The 22743-nt window shown below is 38.9% G+C and overlaps 1 protein-coding gene across 1 annotated transcript in view; it reads right to left on the reverse strand.

Annotated features, from left to right (window-relative positions):
- KALRN (kalirin RhoGEF kinase) overlaps positions 1–22743 on the reverse strand; it is a 513548-nt gene that overhangs the window by 214530 nt on the left and 276275 nt on the right. Inside the window, exon 10 of the mRNA XM_031053208.2 lies at positions 18745–18867. Within this exon, the coding sequence (XP_030909068.2) occupies positions 18745–18867 (123 nt within the window). The remainder of the gene's footprint in view (positions 1–18744; positions 18868–22743) is intronic.

Raw genomic sequence — 22743 nt, forward strand, 5'->3', positions numbered from 1 at the left:
CAGAATTGAAAGTGATATTTGTCTTATCCCATGGCAATATTTACTACCAGGATTCCCTGTACCTTTGGTTCCTCATCTGTTAACCATTTGATATTCTGCAGCAAGTTAAAAAAAAGGGGGTTTATGAAAAATCTGCTTGTTATATTTATCACACTTTCCTTTGCATATTGGACCAAAAAATGTCCAAAACATCAGGATCCGTTTCTGTCTTTGACTCAGGTAGGAGATCTCAGCTGAGATTCCACTGTGCCTCCAGGTTAACACATATGAAGCCATCGCTGCATTGGAAATTCACTATCCAAACACAGCTCTTCAGGCAAACTGCTTAAGATATTTCCTTAAAGTCAGAAGAAACATTATTTTGTTCATAATCTTTGTGCCAGAGAAATTTTCATCAATTGTTCTCTCTAAATCTTTTTAACCTGGGAGTTGCATAGATTCTAAACATCAGTGACCACTGGCTGAGTGCAGTTTGTGCTTGACCTCATCTCTTACACAGAAAATAGCACTGCAGTCAGTACAAACCAAACAAAGGATCCCAATTCTAGTTTGCAAGTATTTGGCTTTTTTTTTCCTAATTATTTAAATGAAAAATACCAAATAATGCACCAGTTAATTCTTGGACTGTTGCAAGATTGGAGGGAGCAGAACAGAAATATTTTGCCTTTGTTATTTATGATATGTATTGCAACCTAAAGAAGTTCAATATATTAGTCACTTAGAAACAAATGAGAATGGAATGCAATAGCCTATTCCAGTTTGAAGGGACCTGCAACCATCATATAGTCCAGCTGACTGACCAATTCAGAGCTGACCTAAAGTTAAAGCATGTTCTTAAGAATATTTCCAAAATGTGTCTTAAACATTGACAGGCTTGGGGTATCAAACACCTCTCTAGGAAGCCTGTTCCAGCATCTGACCATCCTCTCAGTAAATAAATGCTCAGTAAATAAATGTAGTTCAAACTTCCCCTGGCACAGCTTTAAACCATTCCCATGCATTCCACCAGTGGACACCAAGGGTAAGAGAGCAGCACTTCCTGATCCATTTCCCCTCCTGAGGAAGCTGTAGAGAGCAATGAGGTCACACTTCAACCTTCTTTTCACCAAACTAATGTGCCAATCATATATATTCGTGTTTTCACTCACATCAGTGAAAGGCACCAATTGATGCAGTGCAACATTTTGGTTTTGAACCACCAAGTGCATTTTCAGCAAACAATTCCACATAGTCTTCCCTCTACTCCTAGCAACTGCACTTGTAACTAGTTTGTTGCTGCATGTTTGTAGATAGATTACACTGCAAATAGCTGTGTCCAATGGTATACCAGGGCAGAATTCATGCCCTAAATCTGAGTTGTTTTTTTTCCAGAAATATTTCTCCTTGCACAGAACTTGACAGCTGTTTATTATATTTGAGAGATTTTCCTTGTAACTGAGATCTCCAGTGTGTTCTGAACAACACTGATTAGCCAGAAAAATGTTTAGTTGTGTGCATCAGGAGAAGCATGAGGTAAGGAAACAGAGCAGGTGATCAGGTACATTATCACATTAAACACTACGTACCCCAGACTTTCTAGGCAGATGTTCATATATGGTGAAGGACAATGAGGCAGCACTCATCTGCTTTATTCTGTGTTAATCAAGTTCTGGGGCTGTAAAAGGCAGTTCCAGGCAAAGGTTCCTCATATTGATTCAGAGAACTTTGTCACCTAGGTTTTACCATGTAAAAGTCATGGAAGAGATGGCATCTCCAGAGGCCATTAAGTACTGACTGGAGAGAGAGCTTAGATGACTAGATTAGATCTGATCTTCCTGACGAAAGACTAGTCATGTGAATCCCATCTTATGCCCTCAGGCTGAAGTTTAGGAGACTTGTTAGGCTTTCTCTGATGTGATATCTCCTTTACATTCTTTAGAGCCGTGACTTGACTCTTCAATACCAAAGATGAAGCCTCAGTATTACTACTCCTGCTGTGGAGATAGGGTGTTGAGACAAAGTTCAAAGCCTGATCCATCTCTCACTGAAAACAGTAAAAAAACAATCTTACTGACTTCAGTGAGAACTGGGTCAGCCTCCTAGACATTGACTCAAGATCTCAGGAGGAGACAAAAAATGGAAAAGGGCTAAAAATAAAACTCCGGAGGCCCTGTACCCTTGTTCTGCACATAGACAGGGGGCAGCATTTGTCCCCACAAAAACTACAGCAAGATTCACATTTGCAAAGTTATAATTATGAAGCTGATTCTGCATTTCTTCTCAATCCTTATAAACAACTGTTACCCTTAATTTTTAAGCTCAGTTACTGCTATGAGATTCTTTGCTCAAGCCACTTTGTTAAAATTAGCTCCAGTTTTTTGTTTAGGTTAAGTGATCTCACAGTCAGGCTTTCGTGAAGAATTATATCTTTAGTAACTTGATATTCTAAAGCTAAAATGAGTGACCACAATGAAGCATTTCTATGATAAACAAATCTGCACTTTAAGGAAGCATCCATCATTGTCAAAATTCTTCCTCCCTTAAGCCAGGCAAGGGCTAAATACATACGATGATCTAATGTAAGATGTGATTTTATTCAGTTTGAATTTCACATAATCAAATCAAGACCTATATTCTTACTTGTGCTCTGTTGCTCTAATTCAAAACAGACTTACCAGGAATTACAGTTACAGAAGTAAAAGGCAGAACACCTCTCTAAGGTTACACAGCCACTCACTCTATCAGTATTGTTCCCTACTGTACAATAGAATGGAAACTTCTTCAGACCTTTTAAATATCCAGGTTAATCACATTTCCAACACCTTCTTCTGCAGACAGTTCTTCCCTTAAACATGGCAATTCATCTTAACTTTTTCTAGTCATAAACTTGCCCTAATTCTCCTTGCACTGTCCTTACTGAAGTTTGAGGTCTTCAAATACTATGGCCTGTTATATTTAACTTTTGATGGACACATAAGAACATACCTACCTTTAAACGAATGAATTGCATCTGTTTAAGTAGCTTAACAAATGAGGGTCACAAGTTTGTGAGTGCAAGCACATGTGAGTATGTGTCCAAGTATCGGACACTCAACAATTTCAACAAAAGTACTACTACTATCAGAACTGCATCTATTTCCAAACAGTCTAGGAACAAGAGTTCCTGGAACGTCACCTGTGCTTTAGCAGACAAGCACTGCATAGACATGCTTTCTTACAGCTTCTGGAAAAGTTATCTTTGCAGGTGGTACATGCGGTTGAAATATGCCTCTCATCTACTATAGTAAGACCATGGCTCATTCACAATGTTTGAAATTAGTTTTCTTCAGACATTTTCTGACTGAACATCTGTATTTACTGATGCATTGTTACTTTCTTTAATGACATTTTTGACCTTATTGCAGCCTTTCAATACTTAAAGGGGGTTTACAAGAAAGATGGGACAGTTGGACCTGTAGTGATAGGACAAAGGGTAATAGTTTAAAACTAAACAAGCATAGATTCAGACTCAAGTTAAGGAAGAAATTCATTATTGTGAGGGTGGTAAACCACTGGAACAGGTTACCCAAAGAGGTGGTGGATGCCCCCTGGAAATATTCAAGTTCAGGCTGGACAAGGGCAGCTGGACAACAAGCACCCTGACCTAGCTGAAGGTGTCCCTAATCACAAGCTTTAAAGGTCCCTTCCAACCCAAACTATTCTATGAATTGAAAAGTAGCTCAGTTCAAAAACGTCCATAGATTTGGGGAATGTAAGTTTTCTCCCATTTCAGATGTCCAAGAGGCCGTATATGGTACCATGCTGATACTAATTACTACTTTAAACCTCCAATAACTCTGTTTTTTCAGTGAAGTATATTAAGATAAGGGATTTTTCAGCATGAATGAGAAAAAACAGTTTCCAGGAATGACAAGGTAGATATGACACAGCACCCCCATGAACCATTGTCAAGAACCATGTATTTTTCCATATATTGTTATCTTTTACTTATGACTTTCCCTCATGATTAACATACAAACTGAGGTGAATTTATTATCAAATTTAAAAGAGTGACATTTACACATTATATCAAATGCTGAAACCCCAGATAAACTGTTTAAAAGCTACCTCAGACCTTCAAACTAATAAATAAGCAAGACTAGAATGAATAGCTAGAAATACATTTGCTAAAAGAATTCTTCTCTGTGCTACTTCATATTGAATGCTTAGCTTAAGTTAAAAAAATGATGCCTGTAATATATTTTATCACAACAACTGTTCAGCTCAATCAGGACTGCAATCATATATCAAGCAGAGAATACTCTTCTAACTATAATCACACAAATTAACTCCTGTGTGATCATAACCATTATTCATTGAAATGCCAATAAAACATACAGTGAAATAATGTTTTAAGTGCCATCTAATATCACACATCACATCTAATACTAATAAGTATGCAAAGATACATAGATGCATATAGGCGTGCACATACCACATACATACAAAGAACAAGCTAACTTTTTAGCTCAGTGTGGTCACCTTAACTATCACTGAATTGTAGTCACTATGACTACTAAAGAGTACTATTTATGTAAGGACTTCACTTTAAATGCTCCCAGAGCTATTTACTTCTTCTAAATCAGGATGCTCAAAAGCACATTTGGCAATTCAAAGGTCTGATTGGGTTTTTTTATTTTTTTAAGTTACAAGATTAATTTGTTTTGATTGCAAGGGGGAAGACAGGGGATTTATTTCTTTTTGTAGGCAGAAAGATTACACCCACCACAAGTTTCACCTAAAGCCTGGCAAACTTCCCCTTTCCTCCTTAGTTTAATTAGCATATATGTTCAATCTCCTCTATGAAATAACCCACTAACGACTTGCTTAATATGAGGTAAGTAAATCCCACCCTTTTCAGTGAATGAATGTGCACACTTCATGTTGTAAGGATGGCGTATCATTGCAGGATTACACTGGAGTCTGATACACAGCCTTGAAGAAGCTGCAGTTTAAACTGCTGAAAATATCAGAACCTTTATACTTTGTAAGATGTGATTTAAGAAGTTTTGATCTAGAGCAGAGCTCCAAATAGGACCTCAAAGAACACCCCTTGGGCATAGTAATGAAGTTTTAGTCCCACAAAGTCCGTCTTTGGCATCTTTCCTGAGACCAAGAGAGATTGCTGGCTGAGAAAGCAGCATTGCCCAGGAAGGCTCATGCACTGGGTCTAATAAACAAACAATTGTGTTTACAAACTAAAAGCCATCAGCGGAAAAAATCTGCATTGAAAAACTTGGCAGTTTTAACAGAGGTGGTCACAGGGCCCTTCAAAGCCACAAGTTATATCTCACTTTTGTCACCTTAAAGCACCCCAAATAAAAACAATATCTACTTGATACATAGGCTCATTTTGTGCTTACAGGTTTTGGGTTTTTTTTTAACTGTCACTCTAATGCTCTTCTGGGAAAAGAATATCTAAACAGCACATTGAAATGAGATGATGAAATACTCCTCTTGCCATTTCAATATTTTCAATATTTTGTGGATTGTACAAGGACCTACAAGAATTAGGGAAGATAACTCAAACAGATGATTATTGGCCAGATTTTATCCTACTATTTAATCGTTGGTAATATCCATGAAAAGACTTTGATCCCTTTTTTGAGATCTTTGCACAATAACAGGCATATGAAAGCAAGCAACAACAAGGAGAACAGAACAGTGAAGACAACAGACTGAGATGCCATTATAGATTAGTTCTGGTAGCAAACATGAAACCAGACTGGTTTTATGGCCAAAACCCCCCTGATACTGGTTAGTGTTATACAGTAAGTGAACCAGAAAAACAGTATTATCACTGTGCAATGATTTCATAATTGGGTAATTAGCAGAGTGTGTGAATGAGAACTGCTCAAGCAACTGCAAGATAACTGAGCCTTTGAAACTCAGAAAAGGTGAGGAAAGCAGTTTCTTTAGTGGAAGTGATAAGGGAGCTCAAGACAGTAAACTGCCAGGAATGAAATGCAGCATTTTGAAAGCATCTCAAAAGATAAATACCATCAACAAGCCGAGATAATTCACAGTAATGCTCCACAACTTCTCTGTGATAGGAGGAAAAGGAAAGGTGAGTGGAGAAACAAAGAAACACGTGGCAGCTCCGAGGTGAGCAGCAATCTGGGAGGGGACAGTATTGTTTTCTATCCCAAAGGCTCAGCTCTCATGTTTTCTGAGCCCTGCAGACATGAGGGCAATCATGACAGCTTTATCAAGTCTTGCTGGTCTCCTGAAATGAAGTAACTTCAGGCATTCTGGGTTTAATATCATGCTCACAGTTTGGAGATTTCAAAGACACAGTAATGACAGCATTAAAAGGCTTTGGACTTCAACATCACTTGCAAAAATCAGTACCAAATGCAACTGGCAGTCCTGCTGCCTTGAAAAGATGCAGAAATAAACCTATGTGGATGTGAATTCTATAAACTGCCTGGCTTTGTTTCTAGTGTCTAGAAACCAGCTTTAAATATGACAGCAAAACACTTCCTCTCCCCCTTTTTCCCCAATAGTCACTATCCTGCCTCAGCTATGCATTTATTTCCATTAACAAAGAGCCAGGTTATAAAACCTTTCCTGAAGCATGTTTTGAATGACATGGGACTGTTTATAGAATTAGATGTTTAACAGAAGTAAATTCAGCAAAACTTTGACCTAAGTTCCTCAGAGCTTTCAGCTTAAGAACCCCTATGTAGCAAAGTGTAAAGCCTAGGCAGTGGGGAGCATAACACAGTACTGCATACGTATACATCCCATAACAACTCCAGTTTCTTTCTGTCTGGTAATATGTGACAAAATGCAACATAGGCTGCTGCAAAGAGGTAAGTTTACCACAAATGTATCATAGGACCTCAAGATTTGCAGTGAACTGTATTTTGCCATAAGTTAATGTCCAACTCTGACAAGCAAACTGAAGTTTGACAGAAAAAAATATGGGAGGAAGATATGCCACAGACTTTGCGCAGAATCAGTTAACTGCTGCTCTCTCAGGAAGGATGCAGAGATTTAATGCCATTTTTGCTGCTGCTCCTTAGAAACAAAGATTACCTCCCTGACACACTGCATTGCATGAGCTCCTATGCAGTAACCCAAGTGTGAAGTGGGGCAGGAGATACTCTCAGTGAGGGCATCATGTTTTGTGGTGCAGCTGAGCTGGAACCATGTGCTAGCACTGTCTATTCTCTCTAGATTTGATGGAAACAGAGAGTCCCTTGGTGTTTCACTGGATCCCTTCTACTTGCACAGGTACGTTTAACTTGTAGCAAAGAATCACTGAAAAATTGGTCTTTTCATCCAGAGCAAACCTTACACTTCAGTACACTGCCTACCAGACACAAAACATGTGATAAGAAATAAACCTAACAACATCTCTGCTTTATTGACAATTTGGATATTGCCATTCAGCAGAAGGATGTTTCTCAATATACCGTCACCAAGAACGATCACCTGCCCACCAGTCAGATAACTCTGTCCCCATCCCCCTTACCCTCTAGACCTCAGCTAATTTGGAGGCAGATGGCTCTCTGCTTTCAACAAGAATTAAGCAGCTTCCCCAGTTTCAGCTAAACTTGAAGTAACTTTTTACTTCATCTCCTTGTTCCAGCTCAGCATCCTTAGGAGCAGATCAGCAGGATGGTCCCTTTGGATCCAGAATCTCTTCACTGTCAACATTAATTCAGCTCTCCACCATGGATTACACCCTGGAATTTGTTTCAAATGAGCAGAAATCATTCTCTGAGTCTTGTTAGATTTATAAACCAGTTTTTCACCACTGTTTTTTCCTTGACATGTGAACTGTCTGTATGGCTTACCCATCAAATTAATTCTTCACAGGTGCCACCAAAGCAAAATGGACTAAGGGCTTTGTCTTCCCTAAAACTTAAAAATATAAAGAACTTCTGTAACAGCTAGTGAGAAGTACTGCATATTTATAATGAGGGAAAATAAAAGGGGTTTCACTACCCTGGAGGTAATAAACCATTTTACTTATTTATTCATTTAACACCAGATGTATTCAAAATCTTTAGAAAAGTTCCAGACAGGACCCAGTATTTTTCACGTTGGTCAGGAAGCATTCATATGGGGCTCATTCTAAAAATGTGTTCTGCTGTGCGAAATTCAATTCAGGTTATGCATAATCATGACAAAGATTTAGAAAGATAACAGGTTGTTATTTTGTTTTTATTATTTTTGGCTTTGATTAGGCAGCCACACATGATCTGCGATAAATATATGTTAATAATGATTTACATGAGAGATCTGGTACAGAACAGTATTCTCACCAGAAATCTTCATGCTATACAATGTGTTGATTCTTGGCATGTAGTAGATCTCCAAGAATATTGCAGGCATATTAGAAACTACCTCTGTAGTCAACATCTGCCAAATTTTTTACTATAAAAAATCCTGAGATCTTTTTATTTCTATGTATTCTTTCCTGTTGCCAAATCCTTTCCTTTCCAATCCTTCTCCCTCCAAAAATCTCAAATCAGCCCCCAAAGGATAAGACTGGACATAGTATGAGATAAAAACAAAGATCAGAGAAATTCTCTCTGACTTTTCTTTTGATCTCTCTCTCTGCCTGCTATCCCAGAGCCCCAGTTTTGTGCCAAACCCCAAGCAGTAGGATCTGGGCACCTGCCCCTACCCCTGGAGGCATGCCCAGCAGGTCCAGGCAGCAATTCACACTCCCCTCATCTTTCTCATCCCAAAATAATCTCCTTATTTTGTGTTCCTATTTTAGCACACAAAGCGGATTCCGCACTATGATCTGAAGTATCTTTTTTTTTCCTGTCCCACATTTACACGTGCCTATACTGAAAACTAAATTTACAGTAGTTAAATGCCCTACTGACCCAATTACAAATCCCAAGAGGGAGCACACACACTGGTGAGTCAACTGATATTTCAGCATGGCTGCACAGCTCTGGCTGTGCTGTAAGGCCGCTTCTCTCCCACTTGGTTTACAATGCATGACAGAGGAACAAGACAGAAATGGAACCTGTCACTTGTTATGCACAGAGGAACTATGCCACAGATATAACTATGAAGCCTTTGGGAAAGGGTCTGGAACTGGGAGGGACAGCTTGCTACCCAAAAAAACACAAGTTAAAAATGGTTATTTTTTACAGAGGAGGAATTGTGTGGGCTGGGCATTACTTGTTTGAGCCACTTCTGTGGTGGGAACAAACACCTAATTCAGATTTTAAAAAGGATTCAACCAGGTCCATTTAGAACCTAAAACAAACCCTAGAAGGACACAGAGAGTAACAGTGAAATAATTGTGGACCTCTCTCTTTCTCAGCCATGGAGCACTGCAGGTTTCAATTCCTTCCTGTACTCAACTTTGATGTGTGGATATTGACAAATCCAAGTTCTGGTTGCAATATGAATCCTGGCCAAAGACAAAAAAGACCCAGTCACCAACCATCACACCTCTCTGTGCAGAAACACGTTTCATTGAACACTCCATGCATTCGCTTCAGCTCTCAGGTTGACACATTTAATGTGAAGTCTGCACTTTCCATTCCCCATTATTAATGAGTCACAAACATTAGTTTATGATGTGCACTTTTGCTTTGAGTTCTAATATTACTCCAGGGGAGGCAAAAGCAGTCTCTGCTCTCCACTGCATAGCTGTGGATCTCACTCATATCATGAGGGGTTACCTACACTGCACAGAAAAAACAACCTTTATGCACTGAACAACACACTCTAATAACAATGAGGGCTGCACTTTAAAAGGATACGGTGTCACACTGTTTTGAAGCACATACTGGTTTCTATTGTTTTAGCTACATACTGATATAGGCAATCATGCTAGGAAAACACATGCACACATACTCACTGACAGTTCAGAAATGCCTCCTGTCTCAGTTCCTGACTTCTTGCAAATTCTTCAATTCCTTTCTCCCCAGACAAGCTTTTTTTTAAGTGCAGTGACATGAGAAGGCTGATTCTGCCTGCTTTTCTCATATGAATCTTAGAATTTCTCTCCCCATCTCAGAAAGGGAGAGGAACCTGCACTTTTGCATGTGGTAGTGCTCTGAAACAGACACTAAACAAAGATGCCTGAACGCTTTGAACCATATGCCAGTTCCACAGTGACACAAAACAGTGCTTACCTGGGGCTTGGTTATACAGAACCAGACCTCACAGACCACAGTTATGGAGGGCAATGTTAATGGCTGGATTGCATGCAACAAGTGAATAATTTATATACAGATTAGGATTTTTGTTCCTGTTCTCACACACCTAATTCCAAAAGACCTCTATAAATCCACTGATGTTGCCCTCTTTCTATAGAGGGGAAACTGAGATCTGAATTCTACCCCAAGGAAATAAATTTTAAAAATAGGTTTCTATGCAATAAAATGTTGGTTGAACACTTTCTATTTATATATAATCAGTATAAAACATTTGCAATAGTCTCATAATGCAAGTGTAGTTTTCAGACAATTGCCTGATGTGGAAATAAATAGAACATCCTGGACAATGGTGGTCTTGTAATAGGAAATAAGAGAGAGACAACCAGACTTCCAAGCAACTTCCCTGCTGTAAGTACAGCCATTGAATGGGATACTCCACTCCTTAAAAGAAGTTAATCGTAAGTAATTTCTCCGAAACTGAAAGTGTGATTTTGTTCTAGCTCTTGTGCAGTGGAGTGATCAACTGGACCCAGTTAGTCTATTCCCAGAATATTTGCACACTGATAATGAAACCTGTCCTTGAAAATTATTTTGCTCTGTTACTGAATACAATTCTCTTTCTTATTGGCTTAATCTACATAAAATTTCCTTCAAGAAATGTCTGCAAAGCAGAATATTTGTGATTTGCAGCAATTCCATAGTACAGTTGCTGTGGCTAATGTTACAGCATTCTACTAAAGACACTACTGACTGGCCTAGAGAAGCAGTGCAGCCATGTGCTGCTCCTTCTACTGCCCTGTGACAAAATCAGGAAGTAAAAACACCGATCAGATTCACAGTGTCACTTCTCTCCCCCACAAGCCTGCCTGCTATCAATTGGTACAAGAAATTGAATTGAAGAGATTTGGACATTGCTGCAATTAATCTTCCTGAATCAATAGGTATAGCTGATAACCCACTGACCTGCCAAAGAGAAGAGCACAAAGAAAAATGATCAGAGTGGATCTAAATCCTATATATGACAATGGGTTTTACTAACAAACATAGGTCAGTCAAAACAGCAATGGGTCATCTAAGCGGGTATATTTCACAGAAACCATCAATGGCAAATATCTTCTGTTTCAACTACATGTTTATTCAGTTGAGACAACAGTACCATACTGAATACATTTAGTATGCATGTTATATAATGCTTCAATGTTATAATTTTCTGATGTTCTCTTTGAGAAATTTATGGGCTTGAAAAAAAACCCCAAATTCCTGGATTCTCCTTTTTTAGGAAATTTTGGTTGGTTTTTTTTTTGTTTCTTTTTGATTCAGAAAGAAATCAGTTTGAAAACTCAGAATTCCCCACACAATAGAAATTCCATTTTACAGAACCTCTAAAATGAAAAATATGTATTTCTTAAATAGCTTCATTGTCTCCCAGTCTGCTATGGAAACAGCATTATGCATTTATAGGCAAATTAAGGGAACATATTTTAAAGGCTCAAAAATAAACCTACCCAAATAAAACCAGTGATAGGAAGCTAACTTCTGACAACTGTCAAAAATGTATTGTGCTGCCAAGCCTTGAGATTTTATAGGGAGCATTTAGATTGTGAATCATGCTGCAGGCGGCTTCATAAAAGATCCAGCTGTCATGTGATTTTGGAAGACAAGAGATAGGAAAGAAAATCACCTCTAGCTTGAGGAGAAATGCAGACTCAGAAACACGGTGAAATAGGCACAGTTCTTCACATGATTGCCTGGAAGATTTCTGTGCCACTATAGGGCCTCTCTAAAAATAGGTCCCCCATTACTGTTAGATCATGGAGTACCAACAGCTAGCAACTGAATGACATTGCTTCCAGAACATTAGCCAAGATGGTCTTTTTGCAGCCCCTGCTAATGAAGTCTCCATGGGCATGTCCAGATCATGCAATGAAACTCAGTACTTATACCCACAGTGTACTTGGAATTCAGAGTACCACACTTTCTCAGGTAAAACATGTCTTACGTGACCTACATCTGACTTAGGCCTGGCAGCTGATTCCCCATGGCATTACATCTAACACTGCTATACTGCTCAGCCCTTCCCAGATTTTCTGGGTCCTGGCTTAGGCTGTGCATAACAACTTCAGTATCTCTGCATTTGCAGTGCAGGTATGTCCTGAATCACCCAGAAGCTGCTAGACTTCATGCACAAAGTTATACTATTACTTCCATGATAAGCTGTCTGGTTCTTCAGCTATGCTGTCAGAAGTTTTGAGATCCAGAAGTCCCAAGATAACCTTCACAGACAACCCATATATAGGCACTTTCATTTTCTTCTGCTGCCTGATTTCCAGATGCAGCCTGCTGCCAGAGAGGAGAAGAAACCAAGAGTTCTGGAGCCCAGAGCTCCTGCACCACAGTACAAAGGCCTGTGTAATCTGCCAATGGTTGCTTTTTCCTCTTTGTGTAGAAGTGAATACATTTACATAAACAAAGTGAACAAGAAACTGCAGATTATAGCTTCAGAACTTGCTAATGATCATCCAAAGGATGATGAAGATAAGCGCAGGGCTGATTTTTTGGTTGCCTGTCTCATGTTTTTGTTATTTTAAAAAATATTTGGCATTACTGAAACCACAGTTGTTATTGCTAACTTCAAGCACAGCACTTACCAGGTTTAATTATCTGCTTTCTTCCTATTTTGGCCCAGTATTTCATCTTACATAGGATTTTAGTCACTCAACTGAAAAGGGAAATCCAGTGAGCTATTCCTTTCAACAACCAGTAAGTCACAACATTTTAAAAAGTAATAAAAATCGAAATTAAAAAGTCACCCTGGGACAATGCTCCCCAGGTGCTCATTATCAACACTGGTTCCTAATTTATGCCTAAATGTTTTACATCACTACTGAACTTCATGCCAAACTCCAGAACAATGACATCCAACAGAGCTGGAATTTGTATGGGAAAGCACTAGGTTTTTATCCTGAAGGCCAAACAAGTAGCTGTGTGCAATTCGGCTTTGGCCTGACTATTCCATTACCTCACTAGTTCTAGAGAAGTTCAAGTGAAACTATGTGGGACTGAATGATCCCAAAATACCATTTTCACCTGCAGGATTCCATTACTTAGCCCCCTGGGTATTTCACATTTTTCAACATATTTACACTTAAAGTTCTTTTTATCTCCAAATAAGGGTTGGGTTTTTTTTGACAACTCTGAACTGACATCATTTTAGGAACAGTAAAATGGAGGAAGGGAAACTAGACAGGAACACTGGAACACAAATTGCTTCTCAGATGATGAATATCATCTGTTCTTTGATTTCTAGATGATGATACAGGCTCTTGGCTTTCAAGGTCTCCTCTGAAAGCCTTCCCTTGCAGAAAATACATTTATTTCACTGATAAGAATAAAAGGAATAGCTGAACCTGAAAAGAACTATATAGATACACATTAGGTTAACTTTAATGGTTCAAAGCCAGTGTTCAGGTGTTTAACCATCAACTTCCAAAAGTTACCTTGGAGGAAAGCAAACATAGATGCCCCCAAACAGGAAAACTGAAGTACACATTGCATGTGTACCTTGGCAAAATGGATCCTGTAAAGCTTTCAGAGTCAGGAAAACAGGATTTAGACACATACCTAAATTAAAACTTGTAGTCACCAGCCTGAACCAAGAGCTGTTGTGCTGGGCATACAGACAGACCCCATGAACTTCAGTGGCCACAGCTCAGACTCCAGTCAACTTTCTTATTGTGCCTCATAATGAGGGACAATATCACACATTTTGAATTAAGGCTGTTCAGAATGTGTGCTTTGCTGCATACTTGAACTGTGACAGTTCAGCTTGTAAACATCAGTACTTTTGGATTACTATGAAAAGTATACCAACAACTGCATGCAAATACAGAGTTACTAAATACAAAACTCAGTTGTAGCTGCAAGTATATTGCGTTGTAGCCAAAGAGCCTTGAAAGCAGCTCCACAGATCCAAGAGCAGCTTATCCCATAAATACAGATGACAAGCACCACCTTGCATTAAAGCATGGACCGCCCAGCTTTGTGTATAAAAACAAAATAAAAATAGGAGGGTTGTTTTTCTGGGTGACCTTGAACAACGTGGGTTTTGGCAGGGGTGGGAAAACACCACGGGGACACGGTGTGAAACAACTTCCACTTCTGCTTCATTTCACTTCTAGACACTGGTTAGCTTGGATTAGAACCAGCTCTGTTGACCCTTAGCAGAACTGGAAGCTTGTACAGCGCGTTGCGAGTGCCATCTGCAGGTGGAAACACGTACTGGTGGGTATGCCAAAAATGCGGGTGAGCCTGCCCGCCGGGTAATCTTAAGAGCACATCTGATGGAAAAACACATAAATGCAGACAGACTACAGAAATGCTTCTTTCAGATCATTCAAACACAAAACCACTAAGTCCTGCACCAGCAGAGTTCAAGGGAGTAACAGAGCAGTTTCCCCAGTATCTTTCCTAATTCTGCACCAGCATAAATGCAGTGATGCTCTTTGTAAACAGAGGTGGATGTCGAGGTAGTCACCTCCGATTGCCTGGAATGACAGAAGGGAGGAGAATGGTCTAAGGCTTCTCTTTTCATATACAGAGAATAGAAGGATTTTCAACACATGCCACTCAACACTATAGCACTAAAGCACTGGGGAGACTTTTCCAATTGAAAGGCACACTGGTTTCCAGGATAAAAGCCTTTTTCTAAGGAAAATTTTAAAATGTCTTTGGATTTACAATCACAACTGGCTGAACTATGGTTATCTGGTTTGCACAAAATAATTCCAGCCACGCAAAGAGGCTGTCATTGCAGGAATGTTGCAGCTACATAAACAGCGGTATTTCTTTGGTGAAATGCCTGACTGCTAAATTGCACTGTGTGGCAGGCACTGGGCCTAAGATTGTCATTTTTAGGGTGCCAGCCTGTGAACAGCATCAGCACTGGCTGAGAAATATATTTAGGTATGTACAAGATAGAATCGTAGAATAGTTAGGATTGGAAAGGACCTTAAGACCATCAAGTTCCAGTCCCCCTGCCATGGGCAGGGACACCTCACACTAAACCATGCCATGCAAGGCTTCATCCAACCTGGCCTTGAACACTGCCAGGGATGGAGCATTCACAGCTTCCCTGGGCAACCCATTCCAGTGCCTCACCACCCTAACAGGAAAGAATTTCTTCCTCATATCCAATCTAACCTCCCCTGTTTAAGTTTTAACCCATTACCCCTTGTCCTGATAACAACCTCCCTCCCAGGAGCTCAGGCTTTTTAATCCAAATTCAAACATTTACCATCTGTGCATTCCATATGGAATAAATACAGTCAGAAAAATTGCCAGAGCATTGTCTAAGCAGCAATTACGAGAGAAAGGGACTCCGAATTATATTTCCTATTGCCCACAATGCAACACTTTAAAATCACTGATATTTTCCAAGCATAGCTGTATACAGGAATGTGATCTATTTTGCACATGCCTGATTGAATCATTACATCTAGATTTACAAATCTGTGGAGTTTCTAGTCAGACATAGAGGGAGCATGTTCAGCCTCTCAATCTAGTGCCTTGGCAGTTCAGTCAATCAGAGCATTTCTCAGCACAGCAATTCCAGAAATGCTACTACTCTCTACATGCAGTTAAGCAGCATTCAAAGACATGAATGTTTTGCCCAACGTTGAAAATACCAAGAAAAGTAATGAAAATTCCTCCTTGTCTGACCTTTGCAAATGTCTTCCTGAATAAGGAGATAAACCAAATGTATCAGAGCCAAAAGAAAGTAGATTTTAGAGATTAGACTTATAGTGTATGGCAGGCTAAGTGTTGTGCCTTTTTTTTCAGAGAACTGCCAATAGCAAACACTATTGCTTATACTGTCAATCTCACCAGTTATATCAGTACTACACTTTTTATTTTATTAAGAAAAACAAACACAACCTTATTATTAATGCCAGTAATTAACATCCCGATGAGGGGAATGGTCAAACATACCAGTTTGTTTCAGGATCTTAGCACATGTGCTTTATTATATGGCTATACTGGGAATAAGCAATGCTAGTTATCCACCCTTGCCATGGCAGAGATATTCAGTAATTGGAGAAAAATGCTTCTAAAGAGTTAAGCATCAAGAAGGAAGCTAAGAAGAATAAAAACTGGTCATAATTAGAGCAGGGACATTTATTCTCCAACCACAAAATCGACCTCACTAGAAGCTTCTGCAGGAGAACTCCAGGTGTGATAAATTTATTGCCTCCCCTCCTACCCTTGCCATTACTCTTTCCAAAGCAGAGTATTATATTCTTAAGTCCTTGACCTCAGATAAAGCCTGAGCTTCCTTTCACTTCCCCTCAGTCCACGTCTCCATGTCCATTTGCCAACATCACATTCCAGTGTCACACTGCAGACAGGCCTCATAAATTAGCAACAATATTCTGGTGTGAATGCACCAGAGGAAAACTATTTCTGTCAAAGCCAGGGGAAAGTAACCAAGTTTGACTTGTGTCAGTGATTACTAATTTGGAGGCACCATAAACCTCATACTCAGAATGCAGGACTGTTTGTGACTGTTCACAGTTGTCTGGGCAGAGCAATGAGACACTTATTGATGCCATAAGATGTAAAAGAATCTGATTCAGAGAAACATATGAGATTCTGCACCCACGCAAACTATACTTTTCCCTTTGCTCTCCGTCCTCCTCCCAGACACCCACCTTCATTAGAACACGTCATCATCCAGTGAACAATCTTTGCTTTGAATTTGGCCTTGTGAAACAAAACACGTCTGAAGTTATACACAGACAGACATGCTGAAATAATACAGAAGGAGAACTAACAGAGGGGTTTGAAAAGCCTTAAGTGAAATAATTCCATTCTGACTTAACCAAGTACCTACCCATGCAAGCTGAATATTTGTAAAAGTTCCCAAACCCTAGTTCTATCTCCAAATTACACCAACCAGTGGAAAAAGCCTTAAGTGAGCTGTTGTTTCCATGTGCAGACAGTTACACAGCTTGCTCCCATCTCTATGTCAAGACCATGTTATTTTTCTGTTTTCTCACCTGTTCTTAATTTGTTTCCTAGATCTCCACTGAAGTACTAGTCAAAGAGAAGGTAAAAAAAAAATAAAAGGCTAACTGTGATCCAAAATGCTAGATGTAAGTGGAGTTATGAAGCTAATGTATCACAGAGAAGGGAGATTTATAAAATATTAATGCCACAATGTACATTAAATCACTTAGTTTCAGCTCCTGTATATTACATGCTTTTCATTTTCATTACTCCAGTATTGCATCCAATAACAGCTGACTCGAGCACATCTTCTGGAAAGGCACCTAATGTTGATTTCAGCATTAATCCTCGCACTGACTTGTGCTTTTGGATAAGGCCTTGTAGAACTGTGGTTTGTAACCTTCACCCTAAACTCATTTTAATAAATTTGCAACAGGTAATTCTAGAAATTCAACCCTATTACCAGAAGGCTCAAATCCACACAAAGTCCCAGGAAATTTTAAAGACCCACCAACCTAGAACTGCTTCTTTCAGGTTGTGTGATTTGTCAATAGTATGCAAAGATGTCCAGTCACAGCTGAAAGGTAACACTGAAGTTCACTAGCAAGCCAAGCAATAGAATATTTCAAGAGCTGAACATCTAATTAAAAGGATGTTGGGCAACTGAATGGATCCAAAGTAGTAGGTAACAGAAGTTATTTAAGGGATTGATAAGAACATGCTAGCAGCATTAAATATGTTTAGCATATTTAAGAGGCACATAGAAGAAGACATTCTACAGATTGTTCAGGGTTGTTAATTAATCCCTTTTCCTGGAATTTATGTCCTTACGAGAAAGAAGACTAAAGTGACATAAACAGGGTGGGGGCTGGGGAAGGGAGATTAAGAGAAATATAAACTGAATATGAGGGAAAGGAAAAAAAAAATCTAGCTAGTAGCTGACATAGGCAGTGAAACTGTTTCGCCTGAGGGCACAGTGAAAGAGGTGTATCCCTCTTTCTGGAAACATCTTCAACTAAACTGGGCCAGCACATGTGAAAGGTACTACAGAAAAACAATACTAAAATCTAAAAACAAAAAAATGATTGACCCTTATTCCACAAGAAACAAAGACTCATTCCACATAATACACTGCCCTCTTGAAAAGACTGGAAGAGTAGTTGCCCTTACTGTAAACACACTCCAGTGTTTTCCCTACTGCTTTACTAGGTGCTGCTTTCCACTACATTCTCAAGGTCCTGCATTTCCACTCTAGGAGTTAAACCTGATTTTTTTCTATCATCCTTGCTCATAACCATCCTCCTCTATTTCCCAGCATTTTTCCTTATTGTCCTGTAAACTGCTTTCAGTTTCCCACAGGCTTTGAGATCTCCCATCAACTCAATCTCGTGATTTTTAGTTATAAGTCCTGCTGCTACCATGTTCTACAGTGTGCATGCTGACTTTCAAACCTGGAAGATATTTCCAAATACTTGAAAACAGCAATGTGACCCAAAAGTGCGATATTTTTTTTTCTCAATATACAGAGGAGTAACAAATATCAAGACAGAAAACAGAAGTGTCTGATTCAAGTTCTTACCTGTGCTACCTCTTCAAAATCATCATGTCTTTTCTGAAGTGCACGTGCTCTGTGTAGAGATTTCCCCACTCCTGTATGTTTGCTCAGAAAGGCCTCCCCATGATTTTCAATCCAGTCCAGTACCTGCCAGAAGAGAAGAACATCCAATTACCTCTACTGTCTCAGTGGCACAGAGAAATTCTCAGGATGAGGATAAAACAGCTGCAGAGGTATTGCTTTGTGCTTGCTACAGCTAAACATATGCAGATCTGTCAAAGTCCATTCCATCTGGATAGAAGATAAATATTTCTAGATGTTACTGGTAAATTAGAGTTATTGGATTTTTACTATTCAATTTATTTTGAAGTGTAGCTTAGTTATTTGAGCCTGGCAGATAGCAAACATTTACTTAAAGAATTTTGAGGAACAGGAATCAGAAATCTGGTGTCTTTTGCAGCAAGTACCCTTCCCTCTTGAGAGCTCCTTGTGTACACCAGAAACAGTGAAAACTGATTTTGCATAAATAGCAGATCTTAATGGGAAGCATTAAATGAGTCCAAAAGCATGTTGAAGGATCAATTAAAGTTTATTTTTATGTGGGGAGAAAGTATTATCAGAGTACCTAGAACGAAAAGGTTAAGAATCCTTCACTGCAGGCTGTAAAATGTTGACAGTGTGCACCCTCCAAGTGTTTAAGGTTTTCAGTTCCAAATGTAACTGATCCTTGTGGAAGGGTAAAGTGGCAAGTCTGGTATTTTCAGAGTTAAAGAGGATTTTCTTTTAAAAATAAACTGTATGATCACCTGCACTTGGAGCTCCTTCTCACAATAACACTGGCACTAAAATTTAGTTCTGTTCAAGGTCTACTATAAGCTGCAGAAAAAAAATTAACTTGACAATACGAGCTTGGGAAACTTCAGAATGTGATCTCTACCCTTTCTGCAGCTCTTTGCTAATACACAGAGGCTAAGAGAATAAACAGTACTGGATCAATACTGGTATTTGTGTAAATAGCTAGGACTCCACTCAGCAAGAAGCCCTGTGCTCACAGGAGTTGTTGATCCTCACTGCTACTGATGCTCATGGACTAGCAAAAAAAAATGGTATCTCTGTCACACTGAAGGAACAAGACACCACAAGAATCCCTGAGATAGCAATACTACTAGAGTGCTGCACCTGCAAACAGCCTCAGAGTTGCATCCTCTCTGTGCAGCACTGGGGTGCAAGCAGTAAGCGTGGACCTCAGTGATGCTGGGGAGGGGCTGCAGGACAACTTCTGATAGCTTTGTCTGAGAAGGGTTCTTGACAGCAGGGCATAGAAAAAAGGCAAGAGATAGGTGTTGTGCAAGCAGCCACTTGTCTTGTGTACAGATAATAAATAAGCAGATATTATTGACTATGCCCAGAAATCTAAGACTGGAGAAATGGAAGATGTGTGTGTATTTTTTTTTTCCCTTTTTTTCCCCCTAGGCAAGTAAAGTTATTTCATGGCTTGGTTGCACAGAATCTAAACCACCTGGTCTTTGAGTCTTTACTGTGGATCCCAAGCATATTTTTGTAGGAAGCTCTAAGTACAAAGTTTCCTATACATAGACTTATTTCCCAATCCTATTATTTTGCTGGGGGAAAAAAGCATTTTTAAAGTAATATTTTGTGCTTACAATGTATTTTTCAGTCACAGAATACAAATAATTTCACAAAATAGGGTATCAACACACTTTATGTCCTGCAGGGCCAACACATATTAGGCACAAGTGTCACTGTGGGGATGAAGAAGCAAGACCAGGTGTGTTGGCAGTTCAGTCATCACTTCCCATTTCCCTTTCTCTGATCAGTTTGTCTCCCATCTGCTTTGGTAAATGCCTTCTAGAATTTGTGTTATTAACAGTCTGTTAATAATTCCATTAACAGCCTCTTTACTCTTGTCAAGAGTTTTCAACTTATCTAGTAAAAATGGAACCAGATTAAAATTCAATTTTGAAAACATTTCATCTAATGAGGTCTCATTTTTTAAATATTTTTTTTAATGGTGAATGGCTTTAATTTGAGCAATGTTTCATATGAAGTTAGTATGCAATGTGTACTTTCTTTTTATTCATGTTTGATAGCCACTCACTGTAATGCTACAGCAAAATATTCTAGTAACTTTTTCATGCTTTTTCAAGTAGTAATCACATAAAAATAAAAAATTTACCCCAACCAATGTTATATTAGGCTGCTTTAGTCACTGTTAGATGAATGATGACAGAGATTGCCTCTTGCATTTTAGAAACCCTAACACACAAAAAAAAAAACCCAACCAGAGTTAGAATATGAATCCATTTGGGATAAACCTTTGTTAAGGACTGATCCAAGAGCTGGCAATTCTTGCAGCAAAGTCTCATGTTGCATTCAAGCAATTATTCCATAGTGCCTGACACAGAAGGGCACTATGTGGTGATTCATCAAATCCTTCCTATAACATGAAAGCTTCCCTCTGAAGTAATCTATGCAAGTATTGATTAGATTACCATACCCTTTCATTTATAAGATTAGATATAAAACACCCCTTGAGGTGACAAATTTGTACATCCACTTAATAAATCAACACTACATGACAAGTTTAAAAAAAAAAATCTATAAACCATCCACTAATGACACTGGCTATCGCACCCTATTTGAGTGCTTTCCTAGGTCATTTCTATGCTTAGAGTGCCACATGTCAGATTTCATAGACCCTACCTAATCTTTAAAACGTTCCAGTTCAAACTGTTCTATAAGCTCTATTTCTGCCATGATTCCCACAAGAAACAATCACGACTTTTTAAAGAATAAGTTTCTTAACAGAATTTTCTGTGGCTCTGAAAACCATGTTAATGTATTTGACCACTCCAGTGCTCAATGCATTTCTTTTCACAATGATTTTGTGAAATCCATAAATGTTGGAATGAAAATACTGTGCTAAATTTTAATTATGCATGGAAGGGAGAGGGGGGAAATACTATGCTAGTATTAAGAGACTGAGTGAACTGCTGAGGTGTCCCAGGAAGTTGGCAGAAGAAATAATGATAATCCAATAGTCCTAACTATCAAAGGAATCCTTGGCGTTTTTATGAGCAGCTAATATGCCATCTAATAATTTGCAAACTCGAAGAAATATCACATCTTTGTTTCTATCATACAAGGCACAGAAAGTTTGCAGTAAATGAAGAGCTGAGTTATGGGAATAACCGAGTGATCAAAGCAACAGCAAGAACATAAATATAGCTGGGTTCAAAGCACTTACTCCCCAGTGAAAACAAGGCAAAATGTAAAGCAATTAGTCTGCAGCAAATGCAGGAGCAACTCTGAAAGGTCACAATGAAACCTGAAATCACCAGCACTTGTAAACATCTACCTGTCAGCATGCCTGGAAATATACTCTCTTACACTGAAGAAAAGAAATGTCTTTAGAACTAGTGTAACTGTGTAATAATTCAAGATAAACACTTAACATTTTAATTGAGAGCACAGACTGTATAACTTACTCTACTGCCGAAAATTAACATCCTGAGATATAGTTAGCCATTGAAGTTACAGTGCCATAGTTCAAATAATTTAATTAATACTTAAAAACATAAACAGCTTGAAGATGCTGTTTAAAATGCAGTTAAGAGTGTTTCCAAATTACATCTTCAAATTTCCTAACTGTCCTTTATTGCCAAGCTATTTTTTTTTTAAACAGCTAGAAAAAGGCCATAAGTCATAAATTCTTCAGAATGAAAATACTATGCTACAGACAGATCCATCATCTGAGGTATATCTTGAAACATAAAATATATTTTGCAACTCCAGTATATGCCAAATCTCATTCTAGTACTCATTTACTACTGCAGCTCCACTATTTTGAAAGCTGCTCAGGAGAGGGGCCAGGACCTCCCTCCTATTCTATAGCTCCTGTAAAGTAAAGCCTGGGATCCTTCCTGACAGCAATTTAAAAACAGGCCAGCCGCTGTGTGGACACACTCTTCATGTAGGCAGCATTTGCCAATCCAGGCTGCT

The sequence above is a fragment of the Melopsittacus undulatus genome, chromosome 4 (assembly GCF_012275295.1).
Source record: "Melopsittacus undulatus isolate bMelUnd1 chromosome 4, bMelUnd1.mat.Z, whole genome shotgun sequence".
Classification (NCBI taxonomy): domain Eukaryota; kingdom Metazoa; phylum Chordata; class Aves; order Psittaciformes; family Psittaculidae; genus Melopsittacus; species Melopsittacus undulatus.